The following is a 19,043-nucleotide window of genomic DNA, read 5'->3' as shown; positions in this document are numbered from 1 at the left end:
CACCCAGACGCGCCGTCAACCCCGATGCAATTGGGACAGTTTCTCAAATTCAACGATTCCGGTAAGTTCAACTTAAGATTACCCCAAAAATATATCAGAACATGTTTCACATATGATATATCCTATCTTCTCATAAAATAACTGTTCCAACTCATCTAACTGATTTGCAAAATTTCACTATTTACCGGTCTTTAAGGGAAACGATTTTACATACACTTGTTACTTGTTTATAGTTTGTGTTTAAACAGCGTATTTCAGGATGAACTGGCCTCATAAAGCCGATCCAATCTTCGTTGTCTTAAGATCGGTGAACATGGTACCATCTGTCATAGAAAGGCCTTGCCTATACAGACATCACTATATGTTCAGTAATTATATATTGGTGATAATAAACATTATCATTCACGTACTAGTTTGAATTTGGTAGTCAAACAGTAAACCGTTAACTGATATATGTATAGTTCATCACAAGCTGTAATATACCATTAGAAAAGGTCAAGGGTCACGTGGTCACTTGAACCACTGTTGTTCGTTGTTTCAACTAATCACCGAAAAAAAAAAACAACGCCGACACGACCTTCGAAACCGGATTGGTCTATTGCTGATGTATGAGTAAAGGTTAGCTTAAGCTAAACCGACTGAATGTGCATTAATACGTTTCTAGCCGTCAAATTGTTGGATAGTGCCATTTTCCTACGCCCGCATGACTGTCTGCCTCAGAACGTACCTACGCTCGTATTTACTACGAGTCGAGTAAAAATAACCGGACTGGCAAGTGACAGGAGTGCCATTTATTCATTTCAATCGTGTTTTAGTCGGAGACGGAAAAAAGTTTGACTACATCGTACATAGAATTAGAGTTAGTAAGCAGTCATCGGGGTGCGCGCTGGCACCCATAACATCTAGCAAAACGATACGGGGGTGAAATTATTCTATATCGTCATAGAAACTCGCACGAAAAAGGCTTCGTTGAAAAAACGATCCCGCTGTTTACCGATATTTAAACTATCGAGAAGTTCGTTTTCGCGCGTTAAAGACGATTATAAATACCAACTATTCTGTTCGGCACACAGTCCTTTTAGAAGTTCAGAGTTCTATGATGCACGTTACCGGAGACCGGTGGGATAAATGGGCCTTGTAGAGGTTTTTGATGTGCGAACTATATAGAACTTACCTTCGTATGAAGAAACGTAAGCGCCTTATTGACGTTCTCAATTTTGTGGACACGCATTTTTCCGTTATTTGGTTTGCCGAGACGTTCACCCGAAATAATTTCAAGCAACTTGAGGAGTTTACGTCCATCGGACAGATCTGTGAATAGGTCGTCCACCTCCATGCGGGCCTGTAGCGGACAAGACAATTATACATAATCCAATATAACTGGGGCTGTATAAACAGTGGCGTAAGCACCGAAAGGCTTCACGATGACTGGCATTAATGTAATGTATATTGGAGCTTGGGGTCAAATATTGAAGGATTTACAAACAGGCTGTCTCATCATTTTCGGCTAAGTAACTTCGCAATTTGATTTCCTCTCGGCCGCTGGTCGCGTCAACCGCAAACCATCATATCGAAGATTAATGGAAAGAAATGTCTCATAGGTGTGTATGCACATTCTGTACCACTGAAGTCAGCATCTTTACCAAAATGCATACCGGTGCAGCAGGTGGTTCTTGCATGATTGGTTCGTAGATTTCGAAATATATTTTGGCTCGTAACTCACTCCTGCTTTTGAGCTCCGTAGCAAAATGCTGTTACGGGCAAAGTACTTCAATGAACATGATTACGAATCTCACGTGCCTAAGAATGTTCAGCCATAATAAATCAGATATCTTAGAACGATAACGTGTACAATGGATGTCTCTGAGTCAGCATCTGTCCGACTATTTCCTTGAAAATAACATTAAGCGGTCGACTCTGGCGGTTTCCAAATAAATATCCCAACTGTCAATAACGGCTGAGATCATCATTCTTCCAAAAAGAGATTCGACTGAAGACTCTTGCGAGACATTACCCGAACGGCCACTTACTACTGATAATTTTCGTTCTGTGCTTAAGCAAGCGGACCTATGCACACGCCCGAACGGGCTCTTTCACGTATGTTTGTTTGACGAAATCACACACTGCCAATCAGCAAGAACGCTATCGAATGTTTATATTTATTACTTGCTACTAAGGTAATTATAACAATCAACTAGTATGTTTAAAATGCATTTTATGACCCTTCTCTCAGCCGAAGAGTTCAAATGAAACGTATCGCAATCAAGTTCTACCGGCGCGTGCGGAATTAGTCTAAAAAAGCCTTCAATCCTACAATGCCACCTGCGGGTTCTACCCCGTGCCTGCTAGAAGGCTAACGTCGAACAGCAGCCAATCTGATAGTTTAAACATCGTTTTCCTATGCAATACAAGTTGAGCACATTTGTTCACGGGACACAATTTCTACGGAAGTCCGTATTGGCACTTTTGATGTTATATAAGCGCGAACGTTGTTGATAGCCATCTTGGTGTTTACGAACGGCGATGTGATGTTATTTTCAGAAAGAGAGAAAATAATTGCTCACTTCGGTTTACGACAAAGTAACTTTATCCTCTAAAGTCAAGTCAAAGGTATTTAATTTCTGGCCGACCCAATTCCTCTAGACAAACCCTCCGGGCTTAGACCGTTAGTAGAATAGAAAAAATATATATATGGAAACGAATAATAGATAGGAAGAGCTATTATTAGCCTTTGTTATCAGTGCATAGGTAAGTATCTATTGAACTGTGTGTTTTGATTTGACCACTCACCCTGGCTAGGTACGAATTCATCCATTTTGTGAAGGTTTTCTTCTGGATATGTAATCGTTCCTCCTGAAGCTGCTTAATACGACCCCTTTCAAATTCGACCGCTCCTGACTTTATGCCGGCTTCGCCATCACGTGACATTGTGTCGTCGTTGTCGTCGTCGTCGTCGCCGCCGTCGTCGTCGTCGTCGTCGTCGTCGCCGTCGCCGCCGTCGTCGTCGTCGTCGTCGTCGTCGTCGTCGTCGTCGCCGTCGTCGTCGTCGTCGTCGTGGTAAATGTGAACGGCGCCGGTTACACGGATACCTTTACCTGTGGTGGCGGCGAAATTTCGAGAAGAGCCACTCGCTCGAGGCCCGTCGGCGGCCTTTAGCGGCCACTCAGTTAACGCTGTAAACAAATTGTAAAATATATATTTAATAAATCTGAGATTAGACCAATCATACGGGAAAGCACTAGCGAAGCTGGTAATTTTACAGCGATTTTTTTTCTTAGAAAATAAGGGTTTCCGCCACTTAGCGGAAGCCGGAGCGGCTGTTAATATGAAAATTGGTTTTTCTACCAAGCATTATTTAAACTGTTTTTTAGTTAAGAGATATCTGTTAATGAAGTCACTATGCTTTGGATAAAGTGCGTTTATATCTCTGGCCATTTAATGATTACTTAGATAGCCACAAGCAAATCCGTTCACATCCGGTTTGGCTTCGGGAAGGTCACACCTGGCTCAAGGTTCCAAGAGTTGATAGGATTTGATGTACCCGCTCCGTCCTGCTGAACGCATAAGGACCCATAAATGACGACACAAAGCGCGCAGACAGGCGATCGGTCGGAGCTTTCTATTTTTTTCACCAGCTTCGTCGATCACGGCGTTATTTTTGCCTTTGCGTGCCATGTGTTTGCGAACAGCTAACAATTTTATAACAATATCATAGCTGTGTGCAGATTAATGCGGGCAGCACGCTAATTCAGATAGAGTAGTTAGCCATTGAGTTAGCATAGATCTGTCCTTGGCAAGGCAGTGCTATGTTTTGTCTGGATAGTACCTCAGGAGGAGACACCCCTATAAACAACGTTTGGTCCTTTAGATAAGCATCACAATAGGACGTGGGCCTTCTAAAGCGAACGAGACGAACGCAGTGAGCAATCCGCAAATACTTCCACAGCTTCTGTCACAGTACATCGATATGCTGTAGCTAAGGATGCCGCCGCGGTTATCAAACCTGGTGACCATAGCATGATGATATGCCTGATTACTGCGATTATCACTGATTGACAAACCTAGGTAAACGGGAGTGCAGGCAGGCAGAGAAGGCTGTAATGATAGATATTGCAGTGGAGCTCTCCCAACTGGACTGCCTTGCACTCTAAAGCTTGGTGGCCTTAAGAAGCAAATAAACGAGCGCAGTTGGCGCGCGTTAAGGGCGACGACATCAGCATCACAAACAGGGCTATTAGTCTGCGCCAGGGCATTGAGAACTTAGGCTCCGACAACATGTTGGCCGCTTTAGTTGGCAAAATTTAGCCTCTGCAGGCTTACACACAAACTTCCTGGGCAAAGCGTCATACACTAAGCTTGCTTTTTTGCCCGAGAAGGAACGTAATGTATTACGGGATTTGAAAAACCATGACGAACTGATTTAACATTTTGAAAAACGAGGCTGCAAGCCAGGTTAGGAAGGTCATTTCACGCACCGTTCAGGAATCTGGTGAGGACAGATTGGTCTCTCAGAGGACTCTTGTGACGATGCGACTTCCCAAAGAAAGCTTGCTGATAAAAGATGGAAGGTTTTAAACTCTTCTACCAGGTGCTTAAAATCGATGACGGAGCCCATTGCTTTCTGCTACATTGCAAGAAAAAACGACTATATGAAGAAGGCTATGGGAGTGGTAGCTAGTAGATAGAAAGAAAATGTTTCGCCTACTACAAACAGAGGTCTAAACCAGTGCCCTTATATTCAATAGTGACTCTAATAGGTCTAAGTTCGCGGCTATGCTTAGGAAGATGCAGTATAATATCAACCCGGACAATCACAACATGAAGATTACAGAAAAAGATGCCACGAAACGTGAGCACGAAGATTTTCTTAAAGGAAGGTCAACAAAGTATTTCGAAGGCTATAGGATTAGATGGGACAAATCGCACACTCATTCCCTCTCATAAAAAATTGATCATAAAGAATCTAATTGAGTAGACGGCTACGAAAGAGGTATCTTAGCACTGGACAAAATGCATGAAGTAAACAGGTCATACCGTCGAAATTTTTTACTACAGTCATGGATAATCGCAAGATTCGCATGCGTGGTTTCACCTATACGGGTACAATTTATGGGGAACCTAGTTATAGGAGTGGTTCCTAAATTACATTGCTGGGCCAGTTTTAAGCCCATGCGGCCTAACTAGTAAGCAAATTTGGCATAACTTCGGTTACCTGGCTAAGAAGCGCGCCATAGACGTTACGTTGGTACCGATAGCTTAACCTCTCCCTAATTTTTACAAAACAGAGGTAAATGGTGAGTTGGCAACTTTCTTGGTGATTAACGAGCAGACAACGATTTCAAACAGGTTTTAAAGCCAGAAGTAAGAAAACTCAGAAGCATCAAAATAATGACTATAACGGTGACAGCTTTTCTGGTGCAACGAAAAGAGACTCGAAGGGTGCAAAGCCCACTCAGTGATTGGAATCCTTTACATTAAAATTTTTAGCGGAGTAAAGCAGGCCTCACTCTTTCGAAAGAAACAGCTGACACGAGGGGAATATCCTTCCTACTAATGAATGAGTCAAATAAGATGTACATAAATATGCTTGCGGATAACAAAATATATAGTTACATAAGAAATATTAAGAAACAGGCAACTTTAAGTGGAAGAGGCGAGGGTTTTGCATGGCTTGACATAAGGGGCACAGGGCCTTCTGTTTCTGCTGTTGTGGTCTAAGCAAGCCTATAGAGGACTTTGACCTGATGGAATGTGCAGGAAAGGCAGAAAAACATAGTGTTTCGCGGAGACTTAAATGTGGCGTCAGCAACCCAGGGCTCGACCCACGCAAACTGAGTGTTATTGAGTGGTCGGCTACCCACGACACGGTTACGATAAACAACGGAATCAGGCGTATGTTCCACGCCGTGGCAGATGCCATTTCCATAGATTTTACTAAATAGTACTTAGGAACAGTTACAGAACTGGAACATCACGACCTGTGAAGAGACCTGAACGATCATCACTGTATAGAGCTTGAAGTGCAAACGAACACAACGGCGAAAGAGTTTTTTCCGACCAGGAGTCTTTCATAGCTAAGGAAAAAAGAGAGCCGCCGTAAATTTAAGGGCAAAACGACGAGCTGAGCTGCAGAATACAACATCACATCAACGGCTTGTTAAGGCGCCCTGCAACGAATATATCCTTGTCCTAGAAAAAACTCAGTGTAACGAAGTACAGCTGGATTTATGCCCTAGCACAAACACAGACCACCTGCAACAAATTACGGAAAACATTTAATCATTAGAACTGCTAGTGCAGATAATCGACACCTACATGCATGCAAGGAAAAACTACAAGGTTGCTTTTCGAAAATCAACGAGAAGTGCTGAAAGGAGAACCCTTAAGGAATGTAGGAAAACATCATGGCCACCCCTGTAAGGTTATTAGAACAAACACTTAGAAAAAAGTCATATGAATAACCGACAGAGGAACAAAAGAGGGGTCTAATAATTAAACTTTTGCCAGGCCATAGTGGACTTGACCCCAGCCAGAAACAGATGAAATAAAAAGACATGCCTCCTGTGACAACTGATAAAATGCGGTCAGCTGATAAACGCTTAAAGCTTAAAGAAAAGGCACCGAAGCCAAATGGACTCTCTAGAATTGTCATCAAAACACGTTTAACAGTTTTTTAGACTAGCAACCACTATAATCACACAAATAATTCCGGACGGCGTGTTTCTATAGCCTTAAAAACGAAACAGTCGTGGTCATTCTCAGAGGAAATAATTCATACCATTTGACTCGCCTACTACAATCGCTAGCAAAAAACTTCCAGACTCCAGAACCTTAGGGAGAGGAATATTTTTTCAGTTAGCTAATACAATTTTAAATTGCCAGTACTATCGGCGATTGAGCCGGGTCTTTGAAAGCGCCCGAAATGCGGAAAAAACAACTCAGGGGTGTCTAAAGAGACAAAGTGTTCCTCAGTACACGGTACGCTATCGAAGCAGTCGGGCAGTAGCGAATCAAAACACTGCCGAAGTCTTGCCTTAAAATCTAGCGTCCGACGGAGTCCTATGACTAGTGAACTTTCCGGTGGAGTTGGATTTGACCGCATATGCGGATGACCTTGCGATAACGAGACGGGTATGTAGAGCGAAGAACTGGGGACCCATATTAACAGTCACTACGCCAGCAGTTTCTGTGTTGGCGAGAGCTATCCTGCGAAGCTAAGAAAAATAGCTTTATGGAAGTAAGCAGGCTTGAAAATCAGGCAAAACAGACTTCCGTAAGATGAAGGCGATGCTAACGTGTCGCATCCAGGGTAGAAGGATTCCAACCTCCGTTTTTTGTCAGAAATCTAGCTGAGACTGTGCGGTGAGAAACACTGACGTGAGCCCAGCTCATTAGCTCGGTGGCACACGCCACTCCCTTTTGCCGCTCCGTAAGATTATTAACGAAAGATACGAGCTGGCTGGCTGGTAGTGAAACACAATAGAGGAATTGGTGCATAATAATTTCGGGCCAAACCAAATTCAGTATTAAGTTAACTCCTCACACGGTCCACGCGAAAGTACCCTATCGTTATGAATCAGTCATACGTAGTTATAACTCGGCCCATGTTTACAAGGAAAATAGAAATGTCTAGTCTCATTCAGCCGTACCTATCTCCTTCCGCTTATCAGGATCTATTTTGAAGTCAGATAAATCGTCTCATAGCCAAACTTACCGAAGGTCACGCCGAATCTGCAAGATGCGACGGCAAATATTGAAAAGCAAACCCTTCAATTGATAAAAAATAGTCGTAATTCCATACATAAATATTCGTTGATTTTAAGATTCCAAAAAAAATAAGTTACAAGTGTGAAATCGGTACCATTGCTCATGTATCGGAAGTTACTTATAGAGCCTCTGTTCATAAGAGAAATTTTCATTTTAAACGAACTTTTCACAGAACTCAAAAGCCAACGTAGATGGCAAACTATGCAAAGATTTGTTATTGGCTGAGAGTGAAAATCTGAAATGCCACCCGCTTCTTATCTTTATACTAATTTGTCGATCAAGCCGGTGGACACTTATAATTGAACGGAAATTCATGTTGCTGGCCAGTCTACAGCGAAAGAGAAAAGATTGTTACTGATGAAAACAGCATATCTTTTTTTTTAACTTCTATACGTCTCTGTGTATAGATAAAATGAGAGGAAACATGAAAGAACCTGATTCCAATGGCACGCTTGCGCTGTCCGTTGTCGCCGTGGTCAATTACAGAACGTACACGTCTACCACGTTTCTATTGTTGCCGTTAAATCCAGTTGACCCATTGTTCATCCGAATCGTCTAAAAGCCGTGTTGTCAAACGGGATTAAATCTTCACTAACGACACGTGTGCGTCGAACCTTAATGTAGCTTCGCTTTGCCTGCTGCTACAATTTAAAATAGGGCATCTGTTAAAAGTATCGGTGGTGCACACTCAGGAGATGCATGTCCTCTCGCGATTATTGTTTGATGTCGGTATTGGACGAAACGACAAGGACACGACAAGCTTTATGAGTAGCAACAGTCTTAACTTGCTTCTCGCGCGATAGCAGCAACTACTCAGATATTAGGGCTTTCATCATGATACTCGATCTATTTGCGGGTTACGTACATTTCCCTCAATGGAGCTGCCCAAGCGCCACTCAGAAACCCACGTATGAACGACATGATTTTACCTGGCCGTAACATATATTTTTTTTCATTGTTAAAACGCATTTGTCTTACTACGCAATTAATGGATATCTCAGCCTATCGTTATTTGACTAAGTTGAAGCCGCGAAGTAGGTACGGGCAGAGAACTACCGTCTAACGGATTTGAACCGCAGAAAACAATGCCGTAACGTTTCTAAATATGAATTAAATAATAACCCAATAGCTGATCGATATAGATGTATCAATCGTCATAGCAACCAGCGGCTGATCTTCGAATTTGTTGAAATAACCCAATTTAGCGTTTTCTTTCGCACACCCGAATCTACGCTATAAAGATAGAAATATTCATTGTTCTTTGTTCGAATCCATAGCTTTTGAATCCGTCTTTTCTCATCCGTGACCGGTGCGGTGCTGTCGGTGCTGCCAGTAAATTGCACATAAAGTTTACAAAGATGTCAAACGTTTTTGTTTAAATGTAACAAATTTATAATAATTTGTATAACTTAACAAACTAAGTTCGTTTAAATTTAAGTTTGTTAAGAAATTTTAATTCACATTTGCTAAGGATAAACCATTATTATAATTTCATTATCCGATATATAGATAATTTGTTGCCAATAAGATATTTTCTATTGAAAACTCGCTTGAACGTAGCTTTAAATTCTATTCAATTAACAGCGTTATCACAGTCAGGCTAGCGATCGTAAACAAGAATTTCATTGCCTTCAGTGGCCTTCAACGAAACTACCTATTGCTTCGAAAGCCTAGTGGTGTTCAGGTTTGTCATCGTAATACGCAAAGTATGTTGACACAGAATCCATGAGTTTTAATGTCAAAAAAGTTCGTTAACAGAAATTGATTAAAAGCAAAAAATGCGTGATGTCAACTTCGATAACTTGTGTTATCGTTATGTAGTAGACGCTACGGATACATTCTAGGACTGGGTCAAAAACGACTGCTGCTTCTATAATAATGAGTTTTCATCATTTGTTGTTCCCTGATTTGTGATACCCGTAACTACCTGGAAATTTTTAACCTAGTCGGGCATCGCGTTCATTATAAAGCAAAAACAGCTTTCGCATAATAGCCGAGGAGCACTCTTACATTGCTAAGTATTCACACTAGAGCTGAAACGTTCTCTAGATCACTTTAAAAAAAGTCGTTTAAAATAGCGTCTTGGCCTGACCCCGATGCGTCTTCGTCGCTGTTTAAATCTAAAAGTTTTCAGTTAGGTGGGTCATTCAACACTAAACAGAATTTGCTCAGCTGCGATATTTCGTTCGATACCCGTGATATTTGAATATAAAATACATTGAATTGGTCAATATCTTCATTCCATCGACGTGCACTCAATAGAAAAAAGTCTCTACCCTTGGGGCATCTTTTCAGATATATTTTTATATATTATCCTACATAAGAATCACTATACTTAAGTTAGTTGTACTTGTAATAACAACAACGCTTTGCCAAGTTACGATCTTGTTTTCTATACACCCGTCTCACTAGGGCTCTATACGTGTGCGTGTACCTGCCTGCCCGTTCGTCCACTTTTTAACCTTTAGGTTATAACAGCTTCACGCAATATTGACTTAAGCGATAACGAAAGAACCATGAGTAACTTGATCGAATGATGACGATGATCATAATGACGGTAATGTTGATTGTGATTATGCTACTTCTAGTGCTATCAAAGGTCGTTGTCCACTCGGATGTCGCTAATGCGTTTCTTTAGGTGCCAATGGCCACCGCAATTCCCCGCTCAAGCAAACGGTGAAATGATAGAATATGGTTCGTTTCATTAACGGCCGGCACGATGATATTGACGGTGAAAGGAACGGGTTGCGTCAAGCGGTCACAATGCCGCCAAGAAATTAAGCGCGCTTTTTCTCCTTTGCTGGAATCGCGGGATGGCGACTACTATATGTGACAGCTGGCGTCAGCGGCCATCTAGCTACCAGTGCCATTGCTAGGACTTCTATTTTGACTAAAACATCGCATTGCCAGACACTATCGCCACCGACTTCGAGCCGTTGCCCCTATAGCTAGGACGGCAGTATTACTGCACATCGGCTGTAGTGACTTCTTGCTCCTGTTCCGCAGAGGCATACGGTATCACCTGTTCGAAGAACGGAGATACTCGAAATAATGATATTTTACCACACCATTTCATCATCGTCATCGGTAACAGCAGTCTGTCTGTGCTAAATGCTCTTATTTGTTTGCCCTGTCCTCAGACAGCGTCCCAGCATTTACTCGGTAGAATTCCGTTTGCGGCAAGGAATTTTCTATTATTTCTTTTATTATATAAGAAGGCATTTCCATTGGTTGTATCAGAAGCGCAATCAGTGACGACAACGTTGACTTGACCCAGCCAATTTGAACGCTTTGGACGATTGGAGAAAATCGCGTAAATGAACGTCACTTGACGCCGCAGTAGAGCGCGGCGTAGGTGGAACACAAATGTTTATTCGTGTGCGACTACGTATCTACTGTAGACGACGCTACTACGTTTCATCAGCCGGCAATGGGAATCAACAAGACAAAACGATTAGTTTAGCAACCATTTAAGATCGGCTTGAAAAGTCCACGGTCATGCCGCATATAATTTTTACTTTGTATCGCTTGTACCGGAGTCGTTAAGTGCTCAGAAGGTAAGCCATGTTGCAATTGGTGGTAAGTATTGCGCGTGTAACGCCAGGCTCTGATGACATTTGTAAGTATTACCTTCTCATGCAACTTGTATATCCATGTTCATTTTGCTTGAGTATTGTCTAGTATAGGTATGAGAGAAACAACAGCCGCATACTAGACTTAACCCAGCACATGTTTGTTATACCTTTCATAAGGTTTATTTAGACAATAAAGAACCAATGAACTGACACGGCAGCCCCCCATTTCTCATCTCTGAAGTGATGTTGGCCTTGAGAACCTGCCGTCAGCCGCTTTCTCAGTGGCTGGCCACATCGTAACTTCCCTAATCCGTCCATGCTCGAAGTGCGCTACTTACATTCGGTAACGAACAAACCGTTGTCATTGCATTGTGATCGTGGCTGCCTTGCCACTGCATTTGTCATATATCCGTACTAACACTTAACTACACAAGTTCACTGTAGCAAACTAGCTGAAGTCAGCGCGGTATGTACTGATTTTTTATAGCGATTTCTGCAGTGGATAACTGTGTGTTGAATACTGCAAAAAAAAACCGAACTTCGATTAGATGGCCTTTGCTGTTCATCTTGAAGAACAAGCGAGCTTGCCCGGATGCAAAACATTCTCAGTCCCTACATCGATTCAACTTCTATGCTGCACGTTAACAGACTCGTGCAGATCTTCGTTGAAGAAACCGATGGCGATGATAATGATAATGCCATAAACGAGTGAGCAAAGGATTTGGTTCTACTAAAGCAATGCTACACGCTGGGTGACCAGGAGTCCACTTTCAGCTGACCAAAGGGTTTTATGCGACTATAACTGCTTTACAATGTGCGTAAGAAGAGTAACAGCAATGTCCATTGTTGGGACGGTAGGCCCATTGCAGGTCACAACCAACGCATACAGATCATACATACGATACTGGACAACTAATTCGAATCGTTTGGTTCCAAACAGTTTGTCTATGCCTCCGTCAGTTTCTATATGGGAGCGCCGGCGACTAATGGTTGCCAGCCACAATAACTATCCTGTATGGAGTTTTATTCTAATCAAAGCAAGCGCTTGCAATACAAACATCACAGCGCTTACATATTACTGTTATAAGTTGAGCTCTACCAATCTTTAATGCTCTCTATGTATAAACATGTCAACAGCAAAAAACTTCCGACTTCAGAACCATCAAGCCCGAAACGTGAACTTAAAAGGCAAATGATGTTGACGAATATCTTCACAGCAAAACTTTCTTTGATAGAACTTCGAGAGAATTTTACCGGGTGGCTGACGTATCCTAACAACAGAAGAGTCGCCGTCAGATTAGCCGTATATTCATCTACACAGATTCCTACAGGCTTTGCATGTATTCTGCTACAAGCCTATGATTTCAACTTGCAATGAGGACACAGTAGTGCTAGCACCAATATCATTTATTCGAACAGCACTTTGTTTTTATAGAGCAGTAGCGACGAAAAAAACTAGGATTATTAGTGTAGGCTAGTATATATATATATATATATATATATAAACTTACAATCATATATAGATAGGCCGAGATTGATTCGCCTCGTCTTTATGTAATAGCTAGCTTCTTATCTTCCTATTATGAGCTATATTTGTAGTGTCCAAGCTTATCGCACCTATGCTTAGAGCATCGATAGTTCATCCATGCATTAATTAATGTTATAAAGTATTCTGCTGAAAGCTGAAGGCTGCTTTGATTCGAGTGATGCAAGTTTGACATGCCCGCAGAGTTGGCATTCTTCGGCACTGTTTGTTACGAGTCGTTCGTGACGAAGATGCTGATGAGGATGGCAATGTTCATGATATTGATAAGAAGGACACTCGTTTGCAACTGGCGACAAAGTAAGCCACTACAGATAAAAACGAGTGTTCAGGCTATAGAGAGTCGCCATTATAGACAGCCAGCCGTTGGGCATAAATAGGTCTGCCCGATTTTTCGATCCTCGTTATTGGCTTGGACTCTGTGTTGATTCGTCAGCAGCCGTCGAATTATCTGTTTGCTTTTCATCGTACCAACACGCGGTGACGCTGTCAACTATGAAATATAGACAGAAAACATCGTGACGGCACAAAAGGGAAAAGCCCAGAATGAAGAACTCAGTCATCTATTAATATTGTACGAACGTTCGTACACTTCTTCAGCTAGTTGTTATGCTTCGCCTCACCAGATCTTTGTTTTCAGATCAGTTTTCCGACAATAAACTTTGAGGCATGCTGCTCAAAATGTGGCCAACTTTTGGTCATCGATTGAGTCGATCGGATTCAATAATAACAATTTTTAATAACTAAAACCTGACTACTATCGTGTCACAAGGGGATTTGGTACATGGGTTTTTAAATAATCACGATTCTGGATGACGGTGTATTATAAATAACTCATTACTGGGCAGGTTATGCTTGCCCACTCGATTTTAACAGGAAAAATTCTTAAAAATAGGAAAAACTAGGGTCAACCGTCAGTAAATATCTATAAGCCTGCTGCTTTTAGGCTGGAATGGTGTATTACAATTGACGTGTGTTTAAAAACCTAACGATGCTGGTCTAACATTCATAAAGAATACATGAAAATATTGTTCAATATAAAAAGTGTTACACAGAACATTAAATCATTTCCAGCGTATTGCAGCCTAGCGAGCCACCTAAACAAGTGTCTTTTCGGTCGTTGAGAGGCTATTACACTTTGCAGAACGCTTTTGAAGCAATAAACGTATTGATTAATAATTAAAAAAAAAAAAAAGACACTAAAAAAGTGCGTCCTAATTTAGCGCTAGGAAAAATACTAACTAACTGAAACGAACCGTTGATCCTGCAAAGGCTCAACGTACCCATATGTCACGCGGCCAGAAGTGTAATCTGCAACAGCCCGAGTTTCGTAGAATCTCTCAAAGTATCTGGTTTTATGACTATGCTAATGGCCTCGCTCATGATTTATAATTTATCATTTACTTTTTGACCACTATGTGAGGATGTCTTTATCGAGACATTCAAGAGAGCGCGCAAGACACATGGTGGTCGGACACACAATAATGTGCGTTCGGTAAATTCATCCGTAAAGATCAGAATCAGAGTAAGGCCTACGTATTGGCACATAATCGATCATTGCGTAAATAATGGTATGGCATCCTTTAGATTCTTAACAGCCGGCGGGTAAGAACTGGACAACGTCCATAGATAATTCTGTTTATCTAATTACAGATGCTGCTCATATAATGAAGCGATCGATTGAACCCATTTGCCAACTAAGTCATCATGATATGAATCATGCCAGACCGTCTAGCCAACCTAATACTTTGTTTCAAATTTGATTGCTCTACACATAAGATAGGCTTGAAAGATTGGTGCGGTTTCATGTCTGGTCACGCGTTGGAAAATACAAAAAAAAAGGGGTAAGCTGGCCTCTGTCAGTTGCGACCAACGATAAACTAATGGCTAGTGGTGATTCGGATGCGGTATACTAATAAATATCTATGGCAAATTGAGGCTAAATTAGCGAACAAATCGAACCGAAGGGATGAAAATGATTTATTGGAAAGCAATGACATCTCCCAACAAAGAATATATTTTGCATCGGTTAAGCGCTTCAAAAGAAATGGTGCGTTTGGCAGGACACGTTTTACTTCTCCTATGGCATCAATGAGTGAAAAAAAGCCAATACCAGTTAGATCGTCTGGTAATTAATTTGTTTGTAACTAAAAAGCAAATAGTAATAATAATATAATAAACAAATAACAGTAACAGCGTGCTTACAACCCACAATTTTTAACATGATTCATAGCTTATTAAGCCACAATGTCATAGCTTATTACTCTGGGAACAATGCGTACTCGAAACGTTCTATTTAGACTTTCAACTCAGCCGACGGAATCATATCAACGATCTTCATGTTTGCCAGTTGGAAAACACAGAAGTCGGCTTAGAAATATTCAAATGCTTTGAAATGTACAGAAGATAGAAGCACCAATTTATCCGTTGCAAAGAGGACACGTCCTTAAATAAACGCACAAATGTTCTTTAAAGTTCACACTTTTCGAATTTTGTCCGAGTTTGTTGCGTACCACACATTAAACACAAATCAACTACAGGTTTTCGGCTTCATGGTGAAGCAGTTACATGTAGGGGGCAGTAAACCTAAAGGTACTGCGGCACACACGAGCAGTCATATCAACTTTGCGATAGTTAGCTATATACCTACCTGGTTGGTTCCACGAACAGTCAGTCCACTCCACTGTGTTAGGCCAGTCGAGATATGATGCGCGGCATATTTTGGTAGCGGTTTCAACGAGGAACGCCCTAAAACTTGATACTGATCTTACACGATTACCGTAACACCCATTCCCGTACCGCAAACGAAAAGGCTTTGTAGCGATAGGACGTCGTTGATTTAGATACTTGTCCTGCATCCGCAATAGCTCCTATGCAATTGTAGCAAATAGCAAACGAGCTCTGTTCCCGTTCTAGTGTTCGTCTGACGTAAAAATGTCATTTAAGAAGCTCGCTTACTTGGTCAACGGCATCACTAAAAGGATTTATGGAAATGTAAACTTAAAAACACCATACGATTCGGGCAGGTAATGCCGTTACTGTCATAGTTGTTGTTTCTGTTCTGGTGACATACCAGCATATCCTTCTATATTCCAACAGACGCGCTCGCGTCAAGGGCAAACCTGTCAGCTGATATTTGACTTTTTTGTATAAATACGAAATATCGCGCTGATATAATTATTAACAGATCTATGTTTTGTTTAAGTAGAGTCAAAATACGAGGTATTCGAGTGATTTCTTCGAGAAATGTCTTCCAGGAAACGTACAACCACATAGAATAGCTAGATTAGAGGGATTTTTTTTTGTAAAACTAATCCAGCTTTTCACCTATCGTAAATCGCATTGTATAACGCAGACATTAGTTGCTGCTCATTAGACAACAATAATGTAAATTTAAAGTTATAACAACAAAAAGATGAAACGTTACACATTGTGGCAAGTTTTTCCTTTGCTCTTAAGCTACAGTGCGTGCAAAATCGCAGAGTAGATCACGAAAGACGTAGGCAGTCGAAATCAAAATGACCATTAGTCAACTAGCAGCTGCCTTACTCGCATCCGGCATCGTGAGACACACTATGGATGTTCCCTTTCTATCTGGCAGACGTATTTTACTTCATTCCAATATAATAGTTCTAATTATAGCTAAAACGGTGGCTTGAAGGTCCCAATCTAGCTCTGAGCGCTGTCGCCGCTGACCAGAACCGAACCAGTGATTCCAATAATAAGCGGATGATCGGGCTTGTTATCAAAGCATCATTTGATACCCTTTGCTAATCGCTCTTACAAAATAAGCTTCACATGGGTCCTTAGCTTAATGCTATATGTCCTACTTTATTGCGAGACGGACATGGTAGTAGTTAACGCTGTCTGACTCAGTGGACACCATCAAGGATAGAACAATATAATTGTAACTTAACAAGCACGATTCTGCAATCAACTGCAGTGACATTTCATACAACGACGTTGCAGTACGCCGACCGACCACGTAGGTATCAAGTTGTTATTTCACTTACTTAAAAAAAAACTCTTACCCAGCATGTCCCAGTTTTGACAGAAACAAATTATGGCTTATATTGTGTATATAGATATAATATTGATCAATTCAATTTCGCGCATGGTTAATCCTGTGCAACTACCCTCGTCGGAACACTCCGCACTGCTGTAATTTGGCAAAAGAGGGCAATGCACCATAGACTAGTGAGGATCATCACGTAATTTCTTGTAGAGAGGTAAATACGTGTGCTTACTTGTTGGTTCATCAACAAGACATGTTTCTTAAACTCATCATTTATGCAGATACATTTACGCTGTATGCTACGCGTCTAGCTAAGTACGATCTATTGTTACCTGCGTCTAGTTACCAAACGAGAAGTTTGACGACAAAATAACGGCTGCCTCTAACTTCTTAATAGTAAATACGATATTTTACAGTTATTTGCTAACTGAATACGATACATAAGTGTATTTTTTAGGAAAAAAACATATTCACAGCAATCTGACCACTATAGTTGTGCGGCCTTGTTTGCGCAATTATGTTATGAATAGAACCGAATCCTGGACCTTTATCTTCCAGTTCCACAAAGATTAATATTTGGAATTTACTGGAGTATAGCATTATAGCAACAAACAACAAACAGCTTCAGCACTTCAGATCTTCTTCGCATATGGCTTGGCTTTTACTTTTGTTAGTCATATGCTAACGTATCGTGCTGCTTTGCTAGAGCGACTGTCTATCGCTTCCCACGAAAAAGAGTCGACTTCCTTCTAAGGGATGGATTCATTAAGTTGGTCGTGCCCGCCTTTTCACCACCCCTGTTTATTCTCGGCGAGCTGAAAGTGCACTAGGCACCTTTCACGAACCTATCATTTCTATGAAATATACGTCATATCGCCTACATAAATCAGATCTAATATTTATATAGAATCAATATCAATTAGCGGTTGTTACTAAGACCTATTCGGTTTCGACTATTTAATTCTGAATAATCTCGGGCCAAGGACTACCAAGGGTTTCAAAGTACCGGTTTTTCGCTCACTTCAATCAGATCAGCAGCAATGTCGAGCATAAAAATGACAAGTAGAAAACAGAAGCTGATATAGCGCTAACAGTTTTGACCGTTTACATGTTGAGCACAGCACATCACCGGTTGGAGGAATTACGCTGAACGCCATGTGAAGTCACACACTAATTGTTTACCGTAAACACGTTAGACTGGTATGAAAGAGCATTGCCTATAGCCCACTATAAACTGGAACTATGTTTAGAAAGCCCGTTCGAATGAGCCCCTGAGCGAGAATGATTTCGATCACAGTTCGCTCACTTCCCTGATTAGTCAACTTTTCGCTTTTGATTGACTTCTGCAAATATGTCTACTACAACGAGCTGAAACAACGTCAACATAGCACGATACAGTTGTACTTCTATACTTTTAATTGCATGTAATACAATATTATCGCTTGGACACAGACGCTGATAACGAACTTCCATGCATGTTTACGCTGAACCGCTGCGACGCTTTATGACTAATTAGATTATTTTTAGCAAGTACGACGACGATGGAAGCGACAAAGGAGGTAACGGTGTAATTCTTGAAAATAGAGTGCCCAAAACCCGGGAACAACTGCAACGGGCTGTTTGTCGTAACGAGAATGTGTTTATTTGTAACTTCTAGCATCGGTTCTCTTTAGACCAAAACAACGAACTCGTCGTGGCAAACGACCTATTCGGAATTTCTGCGAGGATCAGCCATTACCTGGTCATTTCGTATTAGACTAGCCAACACTGAAGCGGGAAATTTTATTTTTGCTTCAAATAGACGGTCTACATTATTTTCCATTTCCATGCAGCTTCTAAAAAGCTTCCATAAGGGAAACCGAAAGATCCTTAATGGGACCGAAGTTTAAAGGGCTCCAGAAATTCGCAAGCAGTTCAAAAAGCTATTGTTAATACGGCTAAATTTTCGATACGGACATTAAAGGCAAAATGGAGAATATCAATTGGCAACTTGGTCGTCTAAATAAAATTCGCTGGTTAGTCTTTTTGAAATTTTCTGCGCTTTTTTACCTGTTTCGAATGTCGTTTTTGAAATTTTTGAGCTGTCATCGGCCCAAGTATCATTTTGGTTTTAATTTTTTCTGTATATACCGTACTTGAATAG

General features: G+C 41.1%; 1 protein-coding gene across 2 annotated transcripts in view; it reads right to left on the bottom strand.

The window, feature by feature from the left end:
- The window catches only part of kst (spectrin beta chain, non-erythrocytic 5 kst), a 77,221-nt gene that overhangs the window by 47,489 nt on the left and 10,689 nt on the right, over positions 1 to 19,043 (bottom strand). Inside the window, exons 1-3 of one of the 2 annotated variants that reach the window (XM_022846244.2) lie at positions 15,536 to 15,826; positions 2,791 to 3,173; positions 1,175 to 1,342 (exon numbers count right to left, since the gene is read on the bottom strand). In XM_022846244.2, the coding sequence (XP_022701979.1) occupies positions 1,175 to 1,342; positions 2,791 to 3,173; positions 15,536 to 15,743 (759 nt within the window). In that variant the 5' untranslated portion in view covers positions 15,744 to 15,826. Of the gene's footprint in view, positions 1 to 1,174; positions 1,343 to 2,790; positions 3,174 to 15,535; positions 15,827 to 19,043 lie in introns of those variants that run through there. The other variant, XM_086971439.1, reaches the window with a different exon arrangement.

Source organism: Varroa jacobsoni, unplaced genomic scaffold (assembly GCF_002532875.2).
Source record: "Varroa jacobsoni isolate VJ856 unplaced genomic scaffold, vjacob_1.0 scaffold_1217, whole genome shotgun sequence".
Lineage (NCBI taxonomy): Eukaryota > Metazoa > Arthropoda > Arachnida > Mesostigmata > Varroidae > Varroa > Varroa jacobsoni.
Note: the sequence above shows the minus strand (reverse complement) of the source record. Positions and strands in the feature narration are given on the sequence as shown.